At 50.6% G+C, this 23041-nt stretch overlaps 2 protein-coding genes across 6 annotated transcripts in view; one reads left to right on the top strand and one right to left on the bottom strand.

Moving 5' to 3' along the window:
• Positions 1 to 1017: 1017 nt before the first annotated feature.
• HADHB (hydroxyacyl-CoA dehydrogenase trifunctional multienzyme complex subunit beta) lies at positions 1018 to 16611 on the bottom strand. 5 transcript variants are annotated; one of them, XM_076332476.1, is made up of 16 exons: positions 16564 to 16611; positions 14662 to 14736; positions 14236 to 14277; positions 12603 to 12702; positions 11921 to 11965; positions 10569 to 10668; positions 9226 to 9313; positions 8442 to 8629; positions 6954 to 7134; positions 5747 to 5868; positions 4332 to 4411; positions 4193 to 4240; positions 3694 to 3781; positions 3076 to 3150; positions 2418 to 2582; positions 1018 to 1599 (listed from the first exon to the last, which is right to left on the bottom strand). In XM_076332476.1, exons 2-16 carry the CDS (start codon positions 14726 to 14728, stop codon positions 1564 to 1566), a joined length of 1425 nt encoding a protein of 474 aa, XP_076188591.1. In that variant the 5' UTR covers positions 14729 to 14736; positions 16564 to 16611; the 3' UTR covers positions 1018 to 1563. The 5 variants fall into 5 exon arrangements, with proteins under 5 accessions (XP_076188591.1, XP_076188594.1, XP_076188595.1 ...); XM_076332479.1 differs by lacking the exon at positions 16564 to 16611 and adding an exon at positions 16501 to 16522; XM_076332480.1 differs by lacking the exon at positions 16564 to 16611 and adding an exon at positions 16397 to 16407.
• A 292-nt stretch (positions 16612 to 16903) lies between these two features.
• The window catches only part of HADHA (hydroxyacyl-CoA dehydrogenase trifunctional multienzyme complex subunit alpha), a 29142-nt gene continuing 23004 nt past the window's right edge, over positions 16904 to 23041 (top strand). The window contains exons 1-4 of the mRNA XM_076332474.1: positions 16904 to 17004; positions 21541 to 21582; positions 21671 to 21741; positions 22529 to 22662. Coding sequence (XP_076188589.1) covers positions 16917 to 17004; positions 21541 to 21582; positions 21671 to 21741; positions 22529 to 22662 — 335 coding nt within the window. The 5' untranslated portion in view covers positions 16904 to 16916. The remainder of the gene's footprint in view (positions 17005 to 21540; positions 21583 to 21670; positions 21742 to 22528; positions 22663 to 23041) is intronic.

Here is a 23041-nt window from a genome sequence, read left to right as displayed (position 1 = left end):
CACCACCACCCACTAAACCATGTCCCTCAGCGCCGCATCTACACGTCTTTTAAATACTTCCAGGGATGGGGACTCAACCCCTTCCCTGGGCAGCCTGTTCCAATGTTTAACCACCGTCGGGGCGCTCGTGCCCCCACCATCCATCCACGGCTGCAGGCAGGTCCGTGCCCGCGCAGGCAGGACGGGCGGGCTTAGCCTCATCCACAAAGCAAAGCAGCTACACATTTCCGTCGCGTGGAGCTACGTTACCTTTAAAGACACCCACAAAACCAAACAGGCCCCTTCTCCCCTCACCCAGGCGGTTCCCCACTTGCACCCGCAGCCGCCTCCCTGCGCCGCGTTCCCATCCCCGCAGAGCAGCAGCGTTGCGCAAGATTTCCAGCCAGGAATAAACAAGAACCACCCAGCGTCGCACCCCTCCCTTCTCTCAGGTGTGCCTCCCGAACTGCGGGGCTGTACAGCAGCTGGTGGGTTGCAGAAGCTGTTTCTTTCATACAAAGGACTCGAAGGTTTTTGCAGGTTGTTTTAGAATCATCTCTATCCCCCGGCAAGAAACACCGGCCATCCTCAGCATAACAAAACCACAAAGAGACGAGTGAAGAAAATAAGCCGGAACATGAACCAAAAGGGCAGGAGCAACTGTCTCATCTTCCCAAAATCTTGGGAGAGAGACCCCAAGCCTGCACAGCTGAAGTTTATCCTCGACTTGATTCCGCGTAAGCCTTACACTGCCCCCGTTTCTGAATTTTCAAAATGCCAGACACTGAACGTGTGTAATCAAGGCGCCGTAGAGAAGCGGGAGTTACCAAAACAGCCTCAAAAGCACGTATTTTGATGATTCACTGGGGCTCTGGAGCTCAAGGTGGGTTCTGGGCAGATTTCACAGCAGCCCTCTCCCATTTCAGAGAGCAGACACCCGGTGCCACCTCAGAGCACACAGCCCCCGCGACAAACACCACAGAAACCGTCCCCGACATATTTCAGGCGAGGGGAGGGAAAGAAGAAAGCCAGACGGGCTTGGTTTTTCCTGATTTATTGTGGCTAACATCAGTGACGCTCGTTTGTCAGAAGCAATTTGCTAATTCCAGTGCCATCTGGACATCGTGCAGCAAACTTCCTCCTGGCAGACCAGGCCAGCCAGCTCGGTTTGCACCCCTTTTCTGAAAACAATTGTTACTCCCTACAAGGACACATTAACTCCCATCTCAGCCCGCCGACCTCCGGTACTTTATCTTCTCCTTATCTCCAAACTTAATTCTCTGTACCCAGCTTTGGAATCCTCCTCCTCCGGGGGGAGAAATCTCGCTTACTGGAGAGTTACAGTAGAAATCAGGTTACAAGGACCCTGGAGGGACTAAGAGCCACGTTAACTTTTATTCTCCTGGAATCGGAATATTTCCTAGAGCGCGCTCATTTGTTGAAAATTACCAGCTGAGTAGCTAAAAGGTATTTACAAAGGCCACCGAAAATCCCTTCCGAGAAGGATCGTATGTATGTTTTTATTAGTGCATTGAAACGGCATTGCCAGGCACAGGAACACCCACTCGGCAGTCCCTTGTCCCGTTACTGAGGGTAAAGCTCCACTATCATCGCGTGCCCCTGGAAGGAGAGAGAAAGAGAGAGAACAGTCACAGAAAAGACTAATTATTGAGACGCGCACTCAACAGGAGGTGCCCATCTCCCGACCGCCTTAAAATAGAAGGGGAGATGAAAAATCCAGAGCCGATTCACGCGGAGGATTCTGCAGACAGTGGCTTGACGGCTTCAGGGCAGCACAGACGTGCTTCGGGCTGGCCAGGGCAGCAGAGTCCACCCTGCCCAACGCATCAGGCTCTCCTGAGGGCCAAACTAGGAATTCGGGGAGGAGGCAACGGCGGGACCCGCGCCCTCAGGCTAGAGAGGGCCAGCTGTGCGAGGTCCCTACAGAACTGCCACCAGTCACCGCAACCCGAACCAGGGCTCCCATCCACAGCCTCAAGAGCTGTAGGAAGAGTCTCACCCCCATTTTTCTTGTAAAGAGCTTTCTTCTCAGGGTAAGAATGATGCTCGCAAACCACAATTTGGGAAGTCTTTGAGAGTCACCAAACGAAACCCTCAGAACACGGCAGAAGTCTCTCCTTCCCTCTTGTACCATACGGGCAGCGACGGGCTGCAGTCGCCACTGCCCAGGGATGATTCTGAGACGGGCTGGAGAGTCTCTAAAGCAGAGGAGGCAGAGGGAGCTCCCCGAACCGAGCTGCGATAAGGAGGCAGCCAGCCAAGCCGGAGGGCGTTATGAACGCCCAGTGCCGCGGGACTTCAGCGGTGCGCCCACACCCGCTGTGCCTGGACAGGATTTCGTGGTACCAGCAGGAGCAGAAATGCAATCGCTGCCCCGCTCCAGAGGGAACAGTGCCAGACCAACACAGCATCATTACCTGCCCTCCTGCAGCACAGGCAGCAACCAGGCCGTATTGCCCTCCCTCCTTCTTCAACCTATGGGCAGCAGTAATTACTAGACGGCAGCCGGTGGCACCGAAAGGATGTCCCAGCGAGAGGGAGCCGCCCCAGCTATTGAACTTCTCCAGAGGAGGGGCTCCGACCTGCAAGAACACACAGAGGGACACATACAATCACCTGTCTGGAAGGAGACTGGCCTTACCACCACAGCACCAAACCCACAGGGCCAGCCTGGACCGCTGTAAAGCGTTCTTTGGCACGTACAAGTGCCCGGTGACAGCACAAAACTGTGCCAAAGGCTTTTCTGACCTGCGGTCGGACAGGTATAACCCCGTGCTGCCAGAAAGCAGGCAGAAGGACTGAGCCCCTCCCACTGTTTTTAATTCCCTCCTCTCCAACAATTACTGTTGTGGCTCTAGTCCTCCACCTCCCGCTGACAACGGGAATGCCATCATTCCCACAGAAATCGCTCACACTGGGATTTGCTAACCCGGAGTTCAAGAAACACTGCTTCTCCTCACGGACCACAGCAAAAGCCCTGCTCTGCAGCACTAGCATGCCCTGCTGCAGCGTGGAATTCAATCAGTCCTGAAGTTAAACGAAACTAAAGATAAAAGCCTCCCGACCGTGTCTCACCTTTGACTTTCTGCCCATGTAGTTTTGTGCAAACCAGTCCGAATCCATAGCTTTCAGGTTAGCCAGTATCTGCCCCTGAAAAGGAGGGGAGGGCAACGTTAACAAGGATAATGGCAGACTTCGAGGAAAGCCTACGGACAGCGCTAGCAAAGAGGAGCTCTCTCGAGACTAGCTACAGCCCCAAAACTAACACAGCCAACTGAAAAAAAAAGCATTTTACAAGATCAGCCCTGCTCATCGACGTTAGCTCCACCTTAGCTAGAAAAAGACGCTGTCCAATTAACAAGCCACCTCACCACAGTAACACATATCCCCAGCCCAATTAGCAGACGATGCGCAGAAGCGGTTTCTTTCACACAAGGGTCTTGGGAAAGTAAGATTAGGTTTCAAGCAACATAAGCCGCTCTTAGCATGGACTGTGTCAATGTAAAAATGTTATACATTTAAACTATATACAGTATATATGTAGTATATAATATCTTATATTTAGACATAAATGTAGAATTACACCTATCTACATTTAGTGAAGGTCTTAACAAGAGCTTTCACCAACACGAAAACACGTCTACAGAATGGCATTTTACAGTTAGGGGCATCCTTCGTGTTCAGAGTACTCACAGCAAAAGCTTCGTGGAATTCAAACACATCGATATCAGCCATGGTTAGACCAGCCTTCTCCAGCACTTTGGGAGTAGCGTATGTTGGACTGAAGAAGAGTTAAGAAACAGAGGTCTTGCATGAATATGTTTCCTCACATCATCGTCCCTTTTCTACGGCGACCCACGCTACGTTCCTTCCCTCTAGGGCGCATGGCACAGCTCTCAGCCTGTCCCACTCCAACCGAAACACAACCCCAAGTACCAACTGCTAGTACCAACAGGCGGAGATGCCCGCCAGCAAATCAGGGTGAGTATTTCGGCCACAGCTGCTCTCCCACGTTAGCCGCCTCCCCCTGCTGAGTCACACCTCGCACACCGGCTCTCGCACCTTTGCGAGAAGGCCCGAAGAGATGTAATATCTCATGAGATACTTCCCGAAAAACAAACATGTAATGGCAAGTCACGGCCGTTGCGCTAGTACGGGCTGTCAGGGGATGCTCTTGATCATCGCCACCTACCCCAGTAGCAGCTGGTCCTTTGGATCCTGGGACACATACACAAAGTCCCTGCACAGGAGAAATGCTATTAGTAACAGAAAGAGGAGAAGAAGGAAGCGAGAGCAGGCTTCAGAGGCCACGTAGAGCAGTCCCTTCTTACCGCAGGTAGGCCTTCGGTTTGTATCCCATTGCCAGAGCCTTCTCCTCAGACATGAGCAGAACTGCCGAAGCACCGTCCGTCTGAAACAGGCGGACACACCCAGTGAGGTCACTGCCTGAAGAGCAGGCACACCCCGCGCACAAAACCAGCCCGAGGGCCCTCCTGCAGAGCAGCGGGCAGGAGAGGACCCGAATATAACCAGAGCTTCCAGGGCATCCCTCTACGATATGGGACAAAGAACAAGTCTGCCTGATTGAGCTGATGGATGGATGGATGGATGGATGGATGGATGATCTCCGAACGACGTTAGCGCACACACTGCTGAAGCACTTCCTCACAGTCCAGACCCACAACTCCCCCTGGTTTCAAACGGGACAGAGGTGCCTAACTGCCCTGCCAGTCCTGAGGACAAGCTGGTTGCCCCAAACACTCACCTGTCCACCCAGCTCCATCCCAAAAACAGAGTATAATTCTGGGATGACACAAGCCACAGGCTCACCGCATTGCCAAAACGAACGTCATGGCTTTGGCACATGACCACTCATTTCTGGGGTAACAGCCGAAGCTGGCCTACAGACCTGCGGCACAGAGCACACCGACAGTTTCAGCTGTTCCTAACACCAAGGCCGTGGCATTACCAGGCTTTTGTTAAGTCCCCATGAATGCTAAGCAGTAAATAGCTTTGCTGCTGAAAGAGCCTCAGCAGTAGTTACTTGCTTCCTTTGAAGCGCTCGTCACAAACTGTGAAACAGCCTTTTAAACGCACAAGAATCTGTCAGGGCTGCGTGCGGTAGCACGACAGTCGCCTCAAGCCCTCTGCGGGAGACTTTCAGTGGCAATCACCTTCTACTGAGTCTCAGGAACTGGGGCTCAGATACACCTCGCCTAATTCACACAACTACCTTAGACTTCAGCATCTAAAAAAAGCTTCCTTTAAAAGCGCTGAAGAGAGAAAAAGGAGCATATGCAGAAGAGAGCTCACCGTAGATGCGCTAGAGAAATCTCTCCTTCCCCTCTGTGGATTACAGGGCAAGCCTTAAAGTGACAAGTTTAGACTAAAACTACTAACTTCTAGACTTACAATGTGATCAATCCCATCCTGGGACAGAATTTCTACACGTGCCTTTGAACGATCAACCCTCATGAGGCAGCTACAGAAAAGCAAACGGGTAAGACAGACCAAAACTTCAGGGGTTTAGTTACTGGTTTTAAAATGAAACAATCCAGTACCCAAGTTCACCAGATTATAACACGGTTCAAAGTCACCCTTGAAAAATCCGAAAGCGGGTGACATTACAAAGGAGACAACTCATTCCCACAGATTATACCAGCTTGATCTACGTGCCTACGGGAGGCAGAGGGTAAACCGGACAGTTTTCCCCTCTGGCTCGCACAGTGATGGGAACACGCGTTACCAGGAAGGAGGAGTTGGCAGCTGTGACAGTTCCGTACGGCTTGACAAAAGCCGGCTTCAGCTTGCCCATCTGCTCCATTGAGGAAGGACGGATCCCATTATCTTTGGTAACTGTATCTCTGCCTGTTGATGAAAAAAGCATATTAAAACTAAGAAAGTCAGCAACATATATGAATTTGCACATCAGGAGTTGGGGGGGGGGAATAGAAAACTGTGCTTTTTATGACAAGTGGGAGGAAGAAAAAAGGGAAAATCCATTCGTGGCATCAGGATATTTAACATGGCTAAAAAACAGCACTTAAAAATTGAAGCTACGTTACTTTCTCTCTGAAGACTGCAAAAATAAAGTGCTGCAGTCTATTTACTGTAAGAAAAAACTACCACATGGAAAACCCAGTTGATAGAAGGATTTAAATTCAGATTATAAAGCCTAAATTGGACAACTGAGCCTAAATCAGTACATGCTTACGTGCCAAGTTTTGAGGAAGTAAGAGCACTGGGAAGAACCAAATGTATGTATCTTCAGCTATACCGCCTCCTTAAATCAGCCAGTTAACAAAAAGTACCAATTTTAGTATAAAGACTATATGTGGATCTATAAAAGTAAGCTCTCTAGGAAACTAACTACAGAGTGAAGTGCCCAAAACGAATGGCTACACCAAAGCGTGCCCGCTGGCTGATGGAGGAGGAGGGTGGAAATCAGGCCACAGAAAGGACAGCTTAAAGTTTCTCCCCAAACTGTTTCATATCTGAGCAATAACTGCGAGGCCTCGTGAACTGGAGTATGCCAAGCAGAACACATTTCAGCTCTTCCTATCCAGCACCTGATTTATCAGACCGGGATTTTATTAGGCTTTCTATTTGTTGTTAATAGCTTGGGGTATAAAAACGGGTTCTCTTGGCCGACTGAAAGCGCAGGGGGATTCTTGGTCCAACCGTTCTGAGTTTCCTTGCTCTATCATCGCATTAGCACAGACAGGAGGTGGGTATGACAAAATTTAGATATGCAAGGATATGTTTATATATTTAGATATGCATGTTTAGAAACATGCTCCTATGTCAGTAGTTTCCCAGGGAGGAACAGACAGCATTTCAAAGAGTTAAAATCCGTATCAGATACACAGAACTTTATGAATCTGACCCCAGTGCTTCCCCTGCTTTTCTAAATAAAATATTTCTTTATTGAAATGAAACACGTGCACTTTTACCTGGCACTTTGAAGGGTACCACATCGAGTAGCAAGCCTCCGTCCTGGGCTTTCTTGGCCAGCGTGTGTGAACGGAGGGCATACTCATCTTGCTCCAAACGGGAAACGGCAAAGGCAGCAGCCAAACGATCGGCAGAGTGCCCCATAGTCTCGCTGGTGGAGAACTCTGCCACAGCTGGGAGCTACAGAACAGAAAAATAAAGTCAGCACACATAAAGACCTGTTCCTGGGCAGTTACATAAAGTTCAGAAGTTGGTTAAGCCCTGCACAGTCAGCCAGTGAGGCCCTTCCATTTATTAAGTAGAGCAGTTAATATTCAGGCTATGCGATTAACACATGGTAACCACACCAGAAGCGACTCGGTCAAACGTATTAGAGGAATCATCGCTTTCAAAGATTTTAGAAAAAAATGGATAAAAACGAGATCCAGACTGCTGCTTACTCCAGGGGTTCAAGAACTGCATTGGATTTGCACACGCAGACAAAGAGCAGCTGCCTTGTCCATTCAACAAGGACTCCCCTATGAAGGGTGACCGGACTTTTTGGGCCAAGGTGAAACAACACGTCCTGGGACCTTAAAACTCCTCGTCAAATACCTCCTCAAGCAAAACCAGAGACAGCAAGTGCGTTCAGCTTAGCTTTTATTCTTCCAGCAGCACACAGGAAATCCCTGCACGCACTTAAGTCTGCAATTTTCGCACCTTACTTGGACCTCGTCTCTGCTGTACGTACACTGTGCTTCGCTGCCCTCACGCTAAAGGCAGGCAGCAGCGGCACAGACGCAGACAGTTTTCTCATGAAGAGCTCGGTGGTGGTGAGGAGGGAAGTGCTTCTCCTTCCCATCTCCACCATGTCATAATTCACCCCTCCCATGACCTCCAAGACAGAAGAGTGGCTCCCTCTACAGCAGACTCCTGACAGTAACCAGCAGACCACCGATTCTCATCGGGTCCCAAACGTGGGAGCTGAACACATTCAGCACCTGGCAGGATATGGCCAGGAGCAGTAATCATAAGGCATATTTAAGGTGCATTAATCAAACAACAGTTACATTAATATACTGAGGATGCTCCTCTCTGATATTAAGCATGTTACTTCTACTATTTAAGAAACAAAAATTCTTCTGACCCTTTAGGACCCTTGCGTAAGTTTTATATTGATGGAAAAAAGCTTCTACTTTGTAGTCTCCAGCACAGTTTGTCTAGGAGTTGCAGAAGGAGAGGGAGGTTTTGAAATGAGTTAGGTTTACTGAAGACCAACATGTAAGAAAACAAAGCAGAGAGTCACGAATGCTATGAGATGCATTAATCAACTGCAGTTTTAACTGAAAGCACGGGACAAAGATCCGATAAAAGTGAGCCACAGGCAGCCAGCTCTCCCTTTTTAAATCCTCTCCATTGAGGCTAAAAAAATTACCTAAGGCAACTTGTTTTACACCTCCTTATAAAACTGTTTAGCTTAAATATCTAAACACCTGGAAAAAAATTACCTCAGGAGCAAAATAGTCAGGGCGAATTTTGGAAATCAGGGAGAGCTTCTGGCCCAAGGTCTTGGCTCGGTTAAGAGTGAGCATAGTCTTCCTCATCTTCCTACTGTGACGAATGGGAACGTCTGACATTAACTCCACACCCCCCGCTACGACGACATCACACTGTCCAGCTGCAATCATACCCACGCCTGCAGAACGAGACAGAGTTTCCCATGAGAGCTGTGGGGAGAAGTGACACTTACCCCATTAGTGCCTTGGGTACTACTACATTTTATTTCCTTCTCCAGCCTCTGGCTTTGGCCGAGTCACACAACATGTGCTTAACAGAGATCAAGCAGGTTGAACAGACGTTTTCTGAATCATACTGGGTTTGTAACTTTGCTTCCACTTCTCTTTGTCACACACAGCAGTTGGGAGAAGAATATCCCCGGTGATTCAGGACAGTAATCGGGTCTCAATTTTTTTGCTCTGTTTAGGCTAAGTCAAAGATGAAAGTAGCCTGAAAGGTAACAACTTCCTTACCACGACGTAGTCTTTACCTCCCAAGCTAACATGGACGCTGAGCAGAGACTATCACTGGATGCAAAGGGTGTCCAGCTGCTGGCAGGTCTACAGCAGACACTCCATTCACATTGTATTTTGTTGGTTCGAAAACTTTCCCTCCATTCCAGAACTTCTTCAGATGCTTACTTATATTCACTAAGCAGTGCAAGTTAGCTGAGGGATGTAGAGGAGTTGCTAAGCTCCTTCGCAAACCCACAGCTGCTTCTTCCAGCCAACATACCTGTGGTCATAGCCTGGTTTGAAGAAATGCAAGCCATGGTGACTGTATGGGCTGGAGTTTTGTCAGAGAAACCCGCTCCCAACGCAGCCTATGAGCAACAAAGAATGATTGTTAAAACCTACACCTTTTGCTCCACAGGGTCAGAGCTACCTTCTGCCCAGCAACACACCTTTGCAGACTAAGCTGAAAACAAGTACATCGAGTTTTCATCCAGCAAATTACTGCAGCAGCTCTTCCCCTCCCCAGACTCTGGAAACAGGAGGAGACGGCAGCTGCCCAGCTGCCAGGGCTCTCAATCGCGTTATGCGGGCAGTCACTGGCCCCCCATTAATAAAGGGACAAACTAATCGCACACCTCACAATTTCGAAAGAGCTTCCAACTACTTGACATCATCTTTGCTTCACCTGATTTGCAAAGGCGGCACCTGACAGGAATTATTTAGACCCCTCAGTACGAGGCACCGTGACTTGCTCTACACAGAACAGAAAACTTTTCCTGCAGTTCAGAATGCAGCGTCTCATTTGACCCAGCTGAGAGCACGGCCTCCCATCACGGGAGAACTGCTCACAGCAAGACCTTCCCTAGCTGAGACGTGGCCAACTAGTTTAAAGTTCAACAGTTGTTCCCAAGTTAAAATTACACCGCAGCCTCATCTGACTGGCAGGTGACCAAAGTAAGTATTTGCATATACAAGGCTAAAACTGCTGATGGAACTGGAAAGCCTTGTAACCTCCCAAGCCTTTCCAGCCCAGGTTACGTCACGGTTTTCCCCAGCTGCAGAGAACAGCAGCAGAGGCTCCAGGTTATAGAAAAAAAATCACATGCCGCCTCTGTAACATTACTTCAGTGGACCAGCTTCTTTCTGTGTAAAATATGCGAATTGTGTTTTCTGACTGCCAGAAAAAAGGGCAGCTAAGCTACTCCATTTCAGATCATTCAAAAGCTGCGTCTGATCAGCCAACTAAAATAAATAAATACCCCAGTAAAACAATCTATCACAGCATGCTCTGGTCCTCTCAAGTACTTCGGACAGGCCGGCATTTGAGTCCAACTGGTAGTTAGAGCTGAGCGATCGGCAATCATCAACAAAAGCTTCCCTTTCAGGGAAGAATCAAGCAGAGGTTTCACAGCGTTGAAATGCACCTGATCTACGGCAGATTTCAACAGGAGGCAGAGCCCCATAGAGTTACTTGACAGGCAATACTGCACAACTAGTTCATACTCTCAATCAAATCACGTTGAAACGAACCATAATCACGTTTTTTTTTTTTTGCAAGTGCTTGTCATCTTCGTACTAGTTGCAGAAATCAGGCTCACAGGGGAAATGCTGCACGTAACCCACCTCTCTGGCGACATTACTCGTCTTCACCTCCTGGATAACCGTGCCATAAACAATGTAATCAACAACATCCCTTGGGACACTGGTCCGGTTCAGCAACCCCCTAAGGAGAAGATCAAAACAAACAGAGTTTGCACCATGTAAGCAATAACCTTGTCACAGTCCTCAAACACCCTCCTTCCACCAGGTTGGCTGGAGAACAAGGCAACAGTGGAGCCACATCTGCCCCTAGCTCAGAAGAAATCTTGTGTGCGTATGTACTTAATGAAAAGCGTAATTGACTACCGACTGCAAATAATCATGGCAATAATATCACTATAAATGATTACATAATTTCATGAAAGCAACTACTTTACACACACACACCCCCCCTCGAAACTGTTGTTAGTAGTTAGTATCTTCCCTGATTCGGAGCATTCTGACATCAAAATTAAAGGAAGAGGGCCTTAAGAGATAACAAAGCCAATCACCTTCAGTGTAGGAACATGCAAAACTTCAATACACACAGAAAATAAGCAGTGTGTTTTCACAGTTCATTAGAAAACATATTGCATCATTTGCCAGAACATCTTGACAAACACGCCACCGCAGCAAATCCCATTGCAGGCAGGGATTAAGGCCACTGGGATTCAAATGTAGTTTCATGCACTACAAAGCACCAAATAAAAATGAAACCAAAGGCACCTCAATCAATAACTTCTCTTCCGCAGCCAAACCACTAAAACCCCCTCGATGTCCAGGACACAGCGCTCGCGCGCTGCCCGTCAACCAAACTAGCCTGCCTTGGCTAAACACGGCATTCAGATTTGGCACGACCGCACCCAACCTCACGATCTTTCCTTGGGCCTTGAAATCTCCTTTCCCCCCTCCAGTAAAGCCTTCTGCCTTTTCAACAGCACTTTGCCCTGCTTCTCAACCAAACCAACCCACTGCTCACGACCTACAGCTTTTGTCTAATCACTGCAGAACGGAAGGGACAGGGCAAGATGACAGAATTAGCTTGTTACTCTTGCTGCCACTTAGTTTTCTCTGAATTGCCCAGATTGTTTTTCCCTTGAATTGTAAGCATGCCTCAACAGTAGCTATGATCTCTGTGTGAAGAAAACTACAGTCAGAATTCAAATTAACTAAAATTTGTCAAGCAAGACAACAATGCCATCTCTGTGTAACAATACTCTTTAACACAAGCCTATTGTAAACCCTACTGCTTGAGCCACCTACTAAGGCGGTGGCGGACCATGAAAAATGAAGCACCTTGGCTTCCAAATCTGCTGAAGCCACCGTACCAGCACCGGGACCCCAGCAGTTCAACAAGAGAGAGTTTTCTGGGCCCTTCCAGTATTCAATTTACTTACTGCAACGCTGCTCTTGCTAAGTCATGTGGCATTAGATCCGCATACCTGGAAGTTAAAGAAGAAAGGCAAGAAACTTAGGAGTGTCAGAAACCGATACAGATGTCTACTTCACCACTGTAAGCGCACATCAGCGGCACAGAACTGGTGACGCACCAGAAATGCTCCACTGCATTTACAATCAAACATTTCACACCCCAGGGTTGTGAAGACTATCGGCGTATAGGTCAGCACACAATCACTGTACTAAAAACATTGAAAAGCAGCAGTAACAGAATAAAGAAATCCCCTATCCATCCTAAGAGTTAGGTCTGGTCCTAATTCAGCTGTGAATTTGGTGGCGTAACAGTCTAGTAAGAAGAGCCCACAGCAGTCTCTGCACCTGCCCTGCTAGTTTTGTGAAACGCGTTGCTTTATCTGCTATAGATTCACCAACAGCTTCCTCTAGACGTGCGGCATAAATCCTCATTCTTCTCAGAAGTCACATACGTGGACAATCTTCTTCAAACCACGTTTTTTCATTAGGTAAGCTGGAACAACTGTAGCAGCCTAACTCATTGCCACTTCAGTACTGTTAGGCATAAGAATAACTACATTAAAATGAACAAGTAAGCCAACATTTTTTCACAGAAAGATTCTACTGTTAACCAAGTCAGCATGTATTTTCTTCTTATTTTATACTTACGAGGTGCCAGACTGCAAAAATGGAATACGGACGCCCTCTACCACAACGATATTCTTCACGCCACTTTTGGTTAAGGTCTTCTTACTCTTAGGCTGGACTGCTAAGAGAGAAGTGATGTTAACAAGAATACCAGCGAGCTTAAAGTAAGACCCTGTAAAAACTACCAGAAAACTAGGGAAATTGTTCTCTTCTGGTGCATAAGTCAAAAGCAGAGTAGGCAGGACGCCAGAGCTGTAATCTCGTCTCTGTCTGTCTAATTATGTGATCTGTGAAAAATGGTTTAACAACAATGCTTTAACGTCCCCCATCAGCAGAGAGACTCCTCTATAGCTACGCTGAGGCAATGGTACAGCTGAGAACAAAGGCACATTAACTCCCAGTCTCCGTTACCACTGACAAGAACGCTGCAGGAAGAAGCGCCTCTAAAGCTGCTGCACGGCTTACAATATGAATGAGGCAGAGCAAATTCGAAGCCTGAGTAAGATCTCTCACTCGGGGAGCAGCAAGGACTGCAACAGCAACCCACCTTCCACAGTAACTGCCTACGTATGTGCTCTTACCGCTCAGTAAAGGCAAGATAATTCAAGGTGAATCAAAACACGAGTTCAGGAGGTGAATTAACTTTCAGGAATTCAACTAACTTTCACTCCCATAGGAAAGCAGTAGCAAGAAGAGCACATATAGTTGCTGTGGGCAACTTGCTACTTCTCTGTAAGGTGTCCGAGCATCTCAGGTTCAAGACAAAGCACGCCACAGCACAGTTATCGTTCAACAGGCCACCGTCAGAGCTCTTCTGGAGTGATGATTAACAAAGAGTTCAGTGAGAATTTCCTAATGCAATCAGGCCTGCAAATCTTAACGAGCACATACGGCAGCACGGGGCAGCTCCTTTCACAAGCGGGAAAAGGACAAAGACACGTAAAAGCAGATTAAGTCCAACTAAATACCGTGCTCAAGCAAGCGCCAGCACCAGTATGAAACTCCAGCACTGTTCCTGGGTTATATAAGGCGCTCTGCGCAAAGCCAAGGAGACGAGGGGGAGCTGCTGTCTAGGCCGGTTTCCAAAATCCAGGCAGCTCAAAGCATTAGTCACCTGAGCAACGCCCCCCAACAATGAATCCCAGAACGCCGGATCACCCCGACCGCTCGCTAAGGGCCGCAGCTAAAAACCCACGTAACCGCGCGTGCTCAGCGGCTCCACCGAGACCTGAGCCTCTTACTGGTCTCGCTGGGCTTCAGAGCTAATTCCACAAGCTTCTCGTTGTCAGGGACAATCCCCTCCCCTCTGGGCAAGCGATCTGGTTACTGCCAGACAGCTTATAAACCCCCAAGCTTAGCCTCTCCGTTTAGATTCTAGAAATAGCAATCTTATCAGGTGACGATGGGGCGTGAGCTCTGGACTGGGCAGAGCTGCTGGGAGCGAGGGGCATGCAGAGGTTGAGAGGACTCTGCTGCCAACAGTGGTTTGCCTGCAGTTTCACTTGTTTGCCACTTTTGAGGGGCACTCAAACCAAAGCCATCTGCGCTGCGTTTCTGAGGTTTATGTCGAATGAGACTCTGGAAAAGGGAGGCGGCTTCAAAAATAGTCTTCAGTAGCACAGACCCACTGAGATTCCTGGTGTTTTCACTTTACCTGCAGCTTGTAACTGTGAAGAGCAGCTGAGCGATCGAGCAACTGAAAAACAAGAAATGAAAAAATAGGGTCTGTCAAACCTGAAACGTTAAGAACATTTCTCGTTTCTGTAAGAACTGTTAGAAAAGTAAGATAATGTCAGAATAAGACAACTGCACCTGAACATCTGTGAGATGTTTTTTAGTTTACTTTGTTCATAAAAACAACATAGTTCATATTACCCGTTAACATGAGATTCCTCCCACATCTGATGTGGGAAGGGACAAATATGGCAACAATGGAATTAGTTATTTAAAAGAAAACACTGTCATCTTTTTTAAGATGACAACGGAACAGAGATTCAGATGCAGGCATCCATTCCAAACCCAACGCTTAGAACTTTATGACCTACCATGCCAAGCTTTTAATAAATGTAAAGCTACTTACAGACCCTGGCAGCCCATGCTGAGGAAGCAGGGAGGTTTCTGATGGCATGGGTCAGCATGGAACTCATTTTGATATCTAGAGAGGTGGAGAAAGACTGGTATTAGTCCAATCTGGTCTATTCGGAACAATTTCAAGGTAAGCAATCTGCCTGCCTCACACAGAGCCAAAAAAGCGAAGAAACAGAAGACGCTCCAAGGGCAGCAGCACAGAGAATTAGTTCCTATTACACTTTTTGAACAGCATCTAACACACGAGGAGTCTGGCTTATGACTGTGGTCTGCAAATGTTCCTGTAAATAAATACTCATCTCCCCAGTGACCCAGCACTGTACCAACAGCAGCCAGCGCAGTTTTCGATTCCCCTCCCAATAACTGTTCCACCACTTCCCCACTGGAAAATTGTCCCAGCGCCCAGCCAACCTCGCTGCCAGCGTGACTCCCCTGATGCACTCTCCGTGGCACAATTCCACGCCACCATCCCTCGTTTTAACCGTCGGTGCTAAGCTCAGTAACTTCCGTTGCGTATCCCCATGGGAAGCAGAACAAAATGGCATCCGCCACCCCAAAAACGTCCTCTGTAACTTTCCCAAAGCTCATTCCAAAACAGGGTTTCCCTACAAAAAAAATCCTCATCTGCAGTTTTTTATTGCCCAGGGCAAAAAACGGTCCCCGCAGCTCCAGCTCTTTGGTGCTTCACAGCAACGTTCACCTTATCCCGTCACGCTTTTAGCGTTCAAGCTCACAGCGCTCCCTCTCCCAGAGACACACGTTTTCCCTAGAGGGTTAGAGAAACACTTGCTGTCCCGAGCCCAGCCCACTCAGGTATCGCAGCTCTCTACAGCTTCACAAAACTCGCCGCGAGCTGCCAGCCACCCCCTTCCACGTCTACACCTCACGCCCCGCAGCTCCGCACCTTCGACGTGCCGCGCAGCATTCCTCGTTCCCCAGCCCGCTCCGGCTACGCTGGCATCCCACAAACCAAACCCCTCGCGTCAGTAGAGGTCCAGAAAACGGACCTCCTCCCCGGCACCTTTCCTTGTATCGCCTCTCTGCAACGGTGCTCTTCCTCCATCTGCGCCGAGCTGCCTCCCCGCACCCGATGGAAACTTTTCTCCGGATCTTCCCTGCCCAGCTGACAACACAGGCACCCAAACCAGGCCCGCGCCTGGCACGGCCGCTCTCCTCACAACGTACCCACTGACCTAACTGGGCCTCGGCCCCCCCCCCCCCCCCCCCCCCCCCGCAACACGCACTATCCCCACGTTTTCAGAAGTCAGCTGCTGCCCTGGCACCCCGACGAGACACCCCTACACACACGCAAACGGCCAAAGCTCCTTCCGCAGCCTGCGGCACCTGCTCCTCTTCCTCCCCCTGCTCCCCTTCCTCTCCCCGCACGCACCGCACCGCCCCGACCCTCGTACCCTCCGCAACACCTTTCAAATACGCTCTCGCACGCGACACATCCGCGTACTCACAGCGCACGCGAGCTACACCCCCCCCAAAAGACACCCGCTTCTCTCACCCTCCCCCCCCCCCCCCCGACACCCCCCCAGTCCCCCACAGCCGCTCCTCGCCCCACGCACAGCCCGGACCCACTACGCACCCGCTCGGCCGCACGCACGGGCACCCCCCCCGCCCTCGGGTACACACTCAGGGGGCCGCACGCACCCCACCAGACCCCCCCCCCCCCCCTTAAAATTAAGCAACACACCCCCCCGCACCCGCCCCTCACGTACACAACTCACCGCCCCCCTTCACCCTCCGCCCCTCCTCCGTCCGGGACCGACCGACCGACCACCCCCCCGTCCCGGCACCCAGAGCACGCCGCCGCCCCCCTCACCCTCAGCGGCCCCCCTCACCCTCAGCCGCCCGCCCCCCCCCCCCCCCCAAGCCGCCCGCGCACCTCCGCCCGCGCCCCGCACTGCCGCCGCCACCGCCCGCCGCGCCGCCACTCAGGAAGGGCTCCGCGCCCGCCCCGCCCGCCGGGCTGTCCTACCGCCCGCCTGAGGGACGCCTCCCGCCCCGCAGCCCCTGCCCGCGCCCTCCCGCTCTCCCTCCCGCCGCTCCCGCTCGGTTATGGACGGGAAACGTCCGAAACCTTGCGGTGAGCGGAGAAGAGGGAGGGAGGCGGGAGCCGGCCGCGGCGGAGCGGACAGGCAGCGCCGCGGGCAGCCGCGGGCGGGGCGGGGCGGGCGGGGATGGAGTGGCCAAGCCCCCGGGCGGCCTCTCCCTCATTCGACCTCGCGCGCAGGAAAGATGGCGGCCGCGGTGCGCGCTATCGGCAGCCTGGGGCGCTTCACGGCCGCCGCCAAGTACGGCCCGTCCCGCCGCCCGCCGCCCGCGGGTGAGCCGGAGCTACCGGGGCGGCGGTCGCTGCCTCCCGCGCCGAGTAGGGGGGAATGGGCGCGGTCTCTGGGGGTGGGGGGTCCTCGCGCGAGCGTGTGCCGGGCGGTGTGCCCACGCGTGAGGGTGGCACGGGGGGGGGGGGGCGGAGCGGGGCGAGGGACGGGGTGTCACTGGGGCTGGCGGGAGGGGGGCACTGCCGTGGGGCTGTGAGGAGCAGCGGGCGGTGTGCCCACGGGTGAGGGTGTTGCTGGCGGGGCGGAGGGCAGGGTGTCGCGGGGGTGGGGGTGTGGATGTCACCGGGCGGTGTCAGCGTGGGGGCTGTGAGAAAGGGGGTCTTACCGGGGAAGGGTCTCTGGGTGACGAGGTGGGGGCCGTTCCCGGTGTGCGTGTCCCCGGGGGAGCTGTGGGGTGGGGGCTGCCGCCGTGGAGGTGTCCCTGCGTGTGCATGTGTCCCCCCACGGCTCGTGAATCGCGCAGGGGGATCCTTGGCACGTCCCTACCACCCCCACCCCCCCCCAAGGTTTCCCCGGAACAGGGGTCCGTGCTCCCGTGTCCTGGAGGACCACGGGGGGGGGGGTGGGGGGCGTGGGGGTGCGTGGGGGAGTGTGTGCCCCCACGGGGGAGATACTCCCACGCCAGACCCCGAGGCAGGCTGGGCTTCGCGTGCCCAGCCGCGGTCCCTGTGTCCTTGCGCATGGGCACATTTTGGGAATCCATATACGGGTCTGGGGGGGGGGGGGTGTCTCTGTGACCCTGCGTGGGGGGATGGACCCTCCAGGCAGGATTGTCCTCGGCCCGTGAGCTGATCCACAGGGAGAGAGTGTCCTCGTGTCCTTGCACGTGTGTGTGTCCCCGATGCCCGTGTGTGCATGCCTCGGGGGGCGGGGGGGGCGTCCCCACGTCCTTGGATGTCTGGATCCCGGGGCCCCCCTCCAGGCACACAGGTGTGTCTGTGGGAAAGGGGTATCCCCGTGTCCCCGCGTGGGTGGGGAGGATGCCCCCAGGCGTGTTAGCGTCTCCAGGTGCCCCACGACCTGTCTTTATTTTGGTACACCAACGTCTCGGCTGTGGACCAATGCCCCCCTTGCAATCTGCCGGCCCGGGCAGGGCCTTGGCGCTCTCCTGCCTGTTTGCAGTGCTGGGTCGTGGTGCTTCCTCACAGAGGTACCGAAGCAAGGAGTCACCAGGTGCCCCTAGGAAGGCCGAAGGACAAGGCTCAGAGGCATTGGAGACCGGTTCTTATCTCTGCACTTCGAAGGGCCTCAGGGTCTGGTGTCAGTGTTGGCCTGAAATCCAGCAGCGTTTCGTTTAAACCTAATACCTGTTGTACGTGCGGTGTTGGAGCGAGTGCTCAGGCTGATGTTGGTTGGACTTCTTGTTACAACTAGCAAAATTCTTAATCACAAACAGCCCTGGAGCTGCTGTGAGGACGCTGTCACTCGCCGTAATTAATGGTGGTGTTCTGTCGTAACAAAGCGTTTGTTAAATTGGACGCAGACCTCGCCAGGGCAGGCCGAAAAGCGTGCAGAAGGCAGCAAGCAGGCAGAAGACAGCGTGAGCTCGAGAGCTGGCCGTACCTGTTGGGCCACGTGCCGTGTGCTAGCAGGTTCCCAGAGGGAATAGGAAAGCTCAGTTTGTCAGAAGTTTCCCGTCTCGTGGCTCGCTGTTCGGCGCTCTGTGCCATCAGCTCGCAGGTACGGGCTGAAAGCGTGGGGGGTCGTCCTGAGCTTCAGCTGGTTCGCTCTGCTGGTGCTTGGCTCGGTCCAGGACTGCAAGAAGGCTTTTTCCCTGAACCATCCATGGATGCCATTCCCACTTCGAGTGGCATGCCGCGTCCGGGTGAGTGGAAGGGCCGGAGGGGGAAGTGCTGGACAGGGAAGCAGTCGAGGAAATAACAGAGAAAAGAGAAAGTGGGAAGAAACAGGTCCTGGCCAGACTGCGTGAAAGGGGTGTTCTCCGTTCTCTGCTGCATCCAGGTTCTCGGCGAAGTCCTGAGAGCAGCTGTCTGAAGTGTTGGCGTCCCCGTCTCTAGACGGTCTTTTAATTGGAGCGAGTGAAATGGTGAAAATGGAATCGATACTCAAGGCTTTTAAATCTAGAGTTATGTTAGTGAATGGAACTAACCAAACAAATGGATAACATTTATGTTATGTTATCCAAATAAATGGATAACACCAAATGTTAGTGAAATGGTGGAAGCGTACATCTGGCCTGCTGCTGCTTCCTTCAGCATTTTGAAGGAGGATTTTTCTGGCTCCGATCTTGGCAAGTTACCGTTGTACTGCTGAATGAATCAACGCCTAAAGCAGATGTGCTGTGACTGTGACCAAGTAAATGTGCTTTTAGTTTTAGATATGTTTTCCACAAGTATTCTGGGCTGTAAAATAAAATACTGTCAGGCTAAAGAAACCTCACTCAAATATTGAGCAGCTGTTACTCTAATGACAGTATCTTTCCCAAAAGAGTTTATATTAAAATGTAGTGAGATTTGTTCAGTCGTGCCCTTGATATTTTTTTTTTCCCCTACTTCATATCTTTTGTTTTGCTAGAACTGAAAGGCAAAATGGAATTCAAGGTTTAAGGCTTTCGTGGAAGCAGTCTGTTTGGGAACTGATGTGAAAGAGGAAAGTATGCTAGACCATAGAAAGAGAAAAAAGTTAATTAATCCATTCCCTTTTTATTTTTAATTGAGATTGTGTGTTTTGCATGCGAGGTAGTTTTTACTACATAGTCAGCGCTTTGCTTTTGGTAAGTGTTGGAGGGCGATGTGCTGCTTACCTTCCCGCGTCCCAGCCTTAGCAGAGGCCTGGCTGAGGGTGTGGAAGGAAAATGTTATCGCTTGCCTTGCAGCTGAGATTTGTTTGGTCTAATTCACCTTCCTGTGGTGCCTAGCCATGTGCAGCAACGCAGGATTGAAGCGAATTAATTCGGTAAGATAGTTCAGCCCTTGCCTTCTTTTTAAAAGTACTGGAGCTGCGTGGCTTTTATCGAGTTAAAATACTGCCGTTGAAAGCGCGTCATATTCTGCTGAGGAGCATCTGTCAGCAGATAAATTGTTGTCAGACCACGCTCAGTTTTGTGGGAAATGAGTGTTGGCACTTAGTTTCAGGAGTACCTGACTTTAGCACACAAAAAGTTCAGGGAAATTAATGTTGGCTACAGCGATCACAACCTGGGTATTGTCATAGTCGAAAAATACTTTAAAGTAGCTTTGGAGTGGAAACCAGTTCGCTCTTGGTTTATAAAATGGTGTTGTGGGCGCATGACACACACACGCGCACACAAACCTGTCTGCCGGGACAGACTGACACCGAATTTCCGTCCCCACGGTGTTGCACCCCATGTGTCCTGGGCTCGGGGAATGGAGCGCAAAGGTCAGTCCCTGCTGCCAGCACCGGAGACAAAGTGGAAAGAGGGCCAAAGTGCAGCGGAGCTCCAGCCCTGAGGCCCGTGTCACGGGGCTGCGGGGGGGGAACCACCTCTTGGTGAGGTGCAGGCTGAGGTTTTGAGTTTGTTCTCCCTGCGCTGCATTTTCTGCCTTCTTGCTGCTGGGAACGGGAATGTTTCATTCCTGAATGTCTTACCAGCGTTGAGCAGCAAACCTCCCCCAGCTAAATGGCTGTGTTCCAGTCGGTAGATGTGCATATGGTGCTTAAGAAGTAACGCTTTTACTAGATTTCAGACTTAAAGCAGCTTTGGCAGTGATTGAGCCTAGATCTGCGTTAGAGGATCCTCTCGGTCAAGATCAAGGTCGCTTGAATGGAACTGAGATTCATTCATGTAGCGAGAGGTCATCAGGCCAAATTCAATTTCTCAGCAAAAAAAGGGGATCTGGGGTTTATGAGTCAGAAAAATGGCATTTCACTTGTGGACAGAACTTGTTCATACCGTGGTCTGAGTTTTCAGAGTGCTTTGAAACGAGCCAAGTTTGTCTGGGTGCTTCCATATGTAATTAGTAGAGAAGGATCAAGTATTTTGCTGGTAGATGGAGGCGAGAATAAATATTTTGTGTGCTCTTTTTGTGGCTCACCAGATGTACAGCCTGTGATCTGTGAAGTAATACTTGGGGTGGCGCCATTCGCTGGCACGAGCGTGTTTTTACAGAAATATTCTAGGGCAGTTATGTTTGGTTTGCGGAGAAGTTAACTTGCGGGCTTTGAAACTCTCCAAAGTGCAGCAAGGTCTCTGCTTTAGTGTGTGAAGTAAGTGTTGAACTGTGCGTGCCGCCCGCTTCATCTCTTCTCAGCTCTTTGGGAAGAAGGCTGTGGGGTTTTTTTGCCCTCAGTTTGGCATTGCTGGTATTGGAAGCTGCGGTGTGGAATCTGTGCTGTGAAGGTCACTTCAATAGCGCGGAGTCTGCTGAACTCTGGTGGTGGCACAGGTCAAGCCGTAAGAGGAGGAACTGGCTCGCACTCAGGATTTTCCGAAACGCTGTACTCGGCAGATGGGGGGAGATGGGAGGATGCATTAATGAAGGAGAGTTAAGCTGAGACTACGGAGAATTGCTTTAACATCTGCGACGTCTTTTCTTTAGGTTATGCTTGCCGTAACATCTCCACCTCCACTGCTCTTCAGAGTAAGTGTAAAGCTTTTCTATGTGAGTTCATTTTCTTTCTTAAAACCCACTGAGCGTAAGCTGATAACACGTTTCTGTTTGTTTCCAGCTAGAACCCACGTTAGCTATGATGTCAAAGGAGATGTCGCTGTTATACGCTTCAACACACCAAATTCAAAGGTACTGTTGTAGCTGGCTGTGGTTAATAGACATATCAGTGGAAATGGCAGGAATAGCAGTTGTGCAGAGAAGGCATTGAAAATTCTAATTTAAGACTTTAGAACTTTCCTAACCTGCAGCCTTTCAAAGTTGCGAGCAAAGTAGAAATAGGAAAATGAGCATTTGGGCGTTTAATGAGACATGTGAAAGTGCCTCGTGGAAATATTTTGTATGTACTAAGCTAACTTGTCTCTCTCACTGGCACAAGATACCGCTAAGTCTTACTAAGTTCTTGGATTCAAGATGGTTAAGGAGAGTGTCCGTTATATAGAAAAAAACAGCTTAGAAACTCATAAAGTCTGTGTTTGAGGTCACTGTTGGTGAGGTTAAGGAGGAACTTCTTAATAACGGATTACTCGATGACCTGCTCCAAGGTTTCATCTTGGAGGTTTATTTCTTGCTGTATTGTGACACGAGATTAACTAACTTTTATAGCAAATCTGGGCTCGATTTGAGCGCCCCAGAAGCGTTACAATTGTGCCAAGCAATGGTCTGGCTGTTGGGCGAATTCCTGGATGGGTCTAGTCCTTTACTTTTCAGAAGGCAAATCTTGAAAGGCTGTAGAGCTGCTGCTCCTACTGGCTTGGAAAATCTGTTTAGACCTGCTATTGGCTTTGGCTTTTTGTTGTCAGTCTGTCTTCTGTGCAAGTTTTCTGATGATGTGATGACTGAGTCCAGTACTTAATCAGAGGTTAAACTTCACGGTCTGCTGGGCTCCCTATTTACCATGCGTATCTGCTGCCTTCAGGTGAACACTCTATCCAGACAATTGAACTCGGAGTTTACTGATGTAATGAATGAGATCTGGGCCAATGAAGCTGTCAAAAGTGCCGTCCTCATCTCTTCAAAGCCAGGCTCTTTCATTGCTGGAGCAGATATCGAGTAAGTATGGGGGCCTTAGAAGTTACGCTGCTGGAGCTTTCTCCGAAGTCCAGCATCCAGGGCCAGTGTGAAGTCTGAGCAATTTGTCACCGACACCTCCCCAGAGGTGAGGTAGAGGCTGGGAATGAAATCCGTGTGCACAGGATGCCTAGCTTGCTCAAATGAAGTTAGGACCTTCATAAAGAGGAGCATGGCTAGTCATTAAACCCCATTTGGCTGTAACACGTGGTCGCTCCTTCCTGCGTGCTGGGGTGCAGCCAAGGAAACCCTTCCTGGCTCCGGGGTGAGCATTGTCCTTTGGTCTGGGACACAGCAAGAGCAGATAATTTACATGCAGGGCTTCATTTAGGCTGGGTTTGAGTGCCTGGCCGCCTGCCAG

This window comes from Aptenodytes patagonicus, chromosome 3 (genome assembly GCF_965638725.1).
Source record: "Aptenodytes patagonicus chromosome 3, bAptPat1.pri.cur, whole genome shotgun sequence".
In the NCBI taxonomy this organism is placed as follows: Eukaryota; Metazoa; Chordata; class Aves; order Sphenisciformes; family Spheniscidae; genus Aptenodytes; species Aptenodytes patagonicus.
The sequence above is the reverse complement of the archived record's forward strand: the minus strand, read 5'-3'. Positions and strand labels throughout refer to the sequence as shown.